General features: G+C 31.4%; 2 protein-coding genes across 2 annotated transcripts; both read right to left on the minus strand.

The window, feature by feature from the left end:
* Positions 1 to 941: 941 nt before the first annotated feature.
* EIN_191100 (protein serine/threonine kinase, putative) lies at positions 942 to 1,280 on the minus strand (the record flags this gene model as incomplete). The annotated part of the gene is made up of 2 exons (XM_004257063.1): positions 942 to 969; positions 1,006 to 1,280. The coding sequence occupies 2 exons, from the start codon at positions 1,278 to 1,280 to the stop codon at positions 942 to 944; spliced, it is 303 nt and encodes a 100-aa protein (XP_004257111.1).
* Positions 1,281 to 2,156: 876 nt separating this feature from the next.
* EIN_191110 (hypothetical protein) lies at positions 2,157 to 2,639 on the minus strand (the record flags this gene model as incomplete). Its single annotated transcript, XM_004257064.1, has 2 exons — positions 2,157 to 2,269; positions 2,372 to 2,639. The coding sequence occupies 2 exons, from the start codon at positions 2,637 to 2,639 to the stop codon at positions 2,157 to 2,159; spliced, it is 381 nt and encodes a 126-aa protein (XP_004257112.1).
* Between the last annotated feature and the right edge of the window lie 237 nt (positions 2,640 to 2,876).

A 2,876-nucleotide genomic window follows, 5' to 3' on the forward strand; every position in this document is an offset into this window, starting at 1 on the left:
TTCAAATTAAAATTATAGTAAATAGGAAACTGGGATAATATTAGGTCTGGTTCCCGAATTCAAAAAATGCCGAAAAATCACCTCGAGTCAGTGGAAACCGAGTGAGACGGAGCATTGAAAAGAAGGCTCATAAAGACGCACTCAAACAGTCTGTTTGTGCACCGTTTCACCCACTTTTAAAGTCCTCCCTTGGCGCGGATCCCCCCTGACCCCCCCGCAAGCGGGGGGGAACCACATCCGCGTCCACACAGTACGGACAAGGAAAGTGGGTGACATGGGGACGCACAAACAGTGGCTGAAAAGTGGACTTCCTTCAAAAAACACTCGCGGCAAATATTTTTTTTTGGTAAAGGTGGTGGTGGTCAATGTAGGTCCCGTTATTTAGAATATCTTTAAAGATTTTATTTTTAACTACCTAAATCCATATTATTTTAATTACTATTATGTAATTAAAATTTTTTATTTATTTTTGAATCAAAAGAAAACTGTTATTCAAAAAGTCAAAAAATAAAAAAATGATAAAAAAATAAATATTAAACAAATTTAACAAAATTGTTATAATAATAATTATTTACTTTTGTTGTACAAACTAAAACAATTATTATTGTCGTATTTTCGATAGTTATAGCAAGTTACACGACGAATAACTATAACGAATACAGTCTTGAGATTAAATTATATTTTTAAATTAAACAACCCTAATATTTTTATGTTTATTGAGTTCTATTTTAAAGTTAATAAACTTTCAAATGGATAATTTTGGTGGTTGTATTATTAAATGGATTATTTCAAGTCTCTCAACCACTTATGCCATTTCAATTCTTAATTCAACGCGAAGGCTTTAACACTCGTTGATTGTTTCAAATTGTTCAATACTCTTTTTTTCTGTCTTAGCAACTCTTTTTCCTATATTCACAAATTTAGCAATTTCCCAAAGAAATTTAAATACATTTTTTAGGGTAAGCTTCCCTTCACGGCAACCACTCATACACAGTTACAGCAAACGAATAAACATCAGCGCTTTTCTTATATTTCTCTTGTTGTAAGACTTCGGGCGCCATGTAAACGGGAGTACCAATTCTCTTAGTGAATGTCATGTTAGTCATCAGCATATTAACATTTCGACTACTTCCAAAATCAGTCAATTTTGAATTTAATTTATCCAAAGTATCAATGGAAACTCCTAAAATATCGTCTGGTTTGATATCTCTGTGTAAAATTCCATTCTCGTGTAAATACAAAATTTCTTTAGACGTGTCAAGACACAACTTTGTCTTCATTTTCATTGAAATGAAATCGGAACTTTCTTTCTTTATTAAATATTTTGCACTTTTATATCTAACATATTTAAAGACCAAACACAACTTGTTTGGTAATAATAAAGTATTAATATTAATAGTATTAATCAGCTCAATAGAAATGGAAAATATAATCGCAAAATCTTATTAAACATATTCACTTCACGTTTAAATTCTGTGAGCGCGTCGTCACAGTCTTTCCTTTTTTCAACTTTTAAATTGCCACTACATTCCCTTTTAACTTGCCTTTAAAATTGACACCAAAAGAGTTTTCACCAATTTTCTTTTCTTCTTCCAGTTCTCTGTAATTTCATTTAGTTGACTGTTCTGTTGTCACTTTAATCGAAATCTTTTGCACCATTTAATGACTTGTAGTTATATCTAAAGCAGTGACTATCACATTTTCGTTAATTTGGCAGGAATACAGTGGCTTAATAATTATCTCAAATTCACAAATTTCTCATTTTTTTTTCAAATTAAACAATAAAAGAAGGGTATGAATGCTATAATAATCACAATTGTCCATTACACTGAATTATAATTTAATTATATGAGGCGATGAATTTCCAATGCAAATTAAGTCGCGAGACTCTTTGTCGACTGGGATGGCACCATCAGTGTCCAAATCGAACTTTAAGAATTTTTTTTGTTAGACAGTAATATCGAGTTCAACTTTGACATTTGAATAATTAAACTATCAATCTTAAAAGTGCACACATTCTTCTCTTTAATCTTTTCTTTCTTGAGTTGAATTAATATAACTGACTACAATGATAGTTGTGACAATTGTTATTATCACTATTACAATGGGAATATCAACAGCAATACCCAAATTCAAAGAATGACGACACAAGTAGCCTATTTTGACGATTTATAATTGACTGTGCATTTATTACACTTCGAATTTGAAGCTTTCAGACACGACTCGATATTCGAGAAATGTGTGCAGTTGTTGTTTACTAATACAAAGTCTGTAATTTCACATAAAGTGCACACATCTTCGGTTTGACAGGATGTGCAGTTGGAAGAACATTCAGAACATCTAAAATTACTGAGATAATATCAATCCATACACGTCTCACGCCCATAGCTGTTTCTTTCAAAACAATTTGATACAGTCTTGTTGGATAAACACGACTGAGTTTCTTCTTGTATTTGGTAATTCCATTCAGCACAAGAATAGCATTTATATGAAGTCAAACACGTTCCACATGATTCATCACATGATATACAATCTTTTTTGACTTTATCAAAGCTATATTTACAAATGGCACATTTGCCACTAGTCGGTAATGGCATCGAACACGTGTTTTTCAAATCCCCAAGTGAATTACACTTCATTTATGTATTTAAAAAGTACCCATTTTCACATGAAATGCAATATGTCGAATTGTAACAACTGTAACAATGTTGGAACATTGAACACACTTCTCACCTTATAAATAGTGCCTAATAAAACAGTGTTGACACTTTTTATTTGTTTAAGTCATACATATACTCTCTAATGACTTTTAATTTAAATTTATAACAATAAAGTGATATGAAAGATATCAATTCAACACTCTCTCAAATACTTAG

Source organism: Entamoeba invadens (genome assembly GCF_000330505.1).
Source record: "Entamoeba invadens IP1 unplaced genomic scaffold scaff_1105074726207, whole genome shotgun sequence".
Classification (NCBI taxonomy): Eukaryota; Evosea; order Mastigamoebida; family Endamoebidae; genus Entamoeba; species Entamoeba invadens.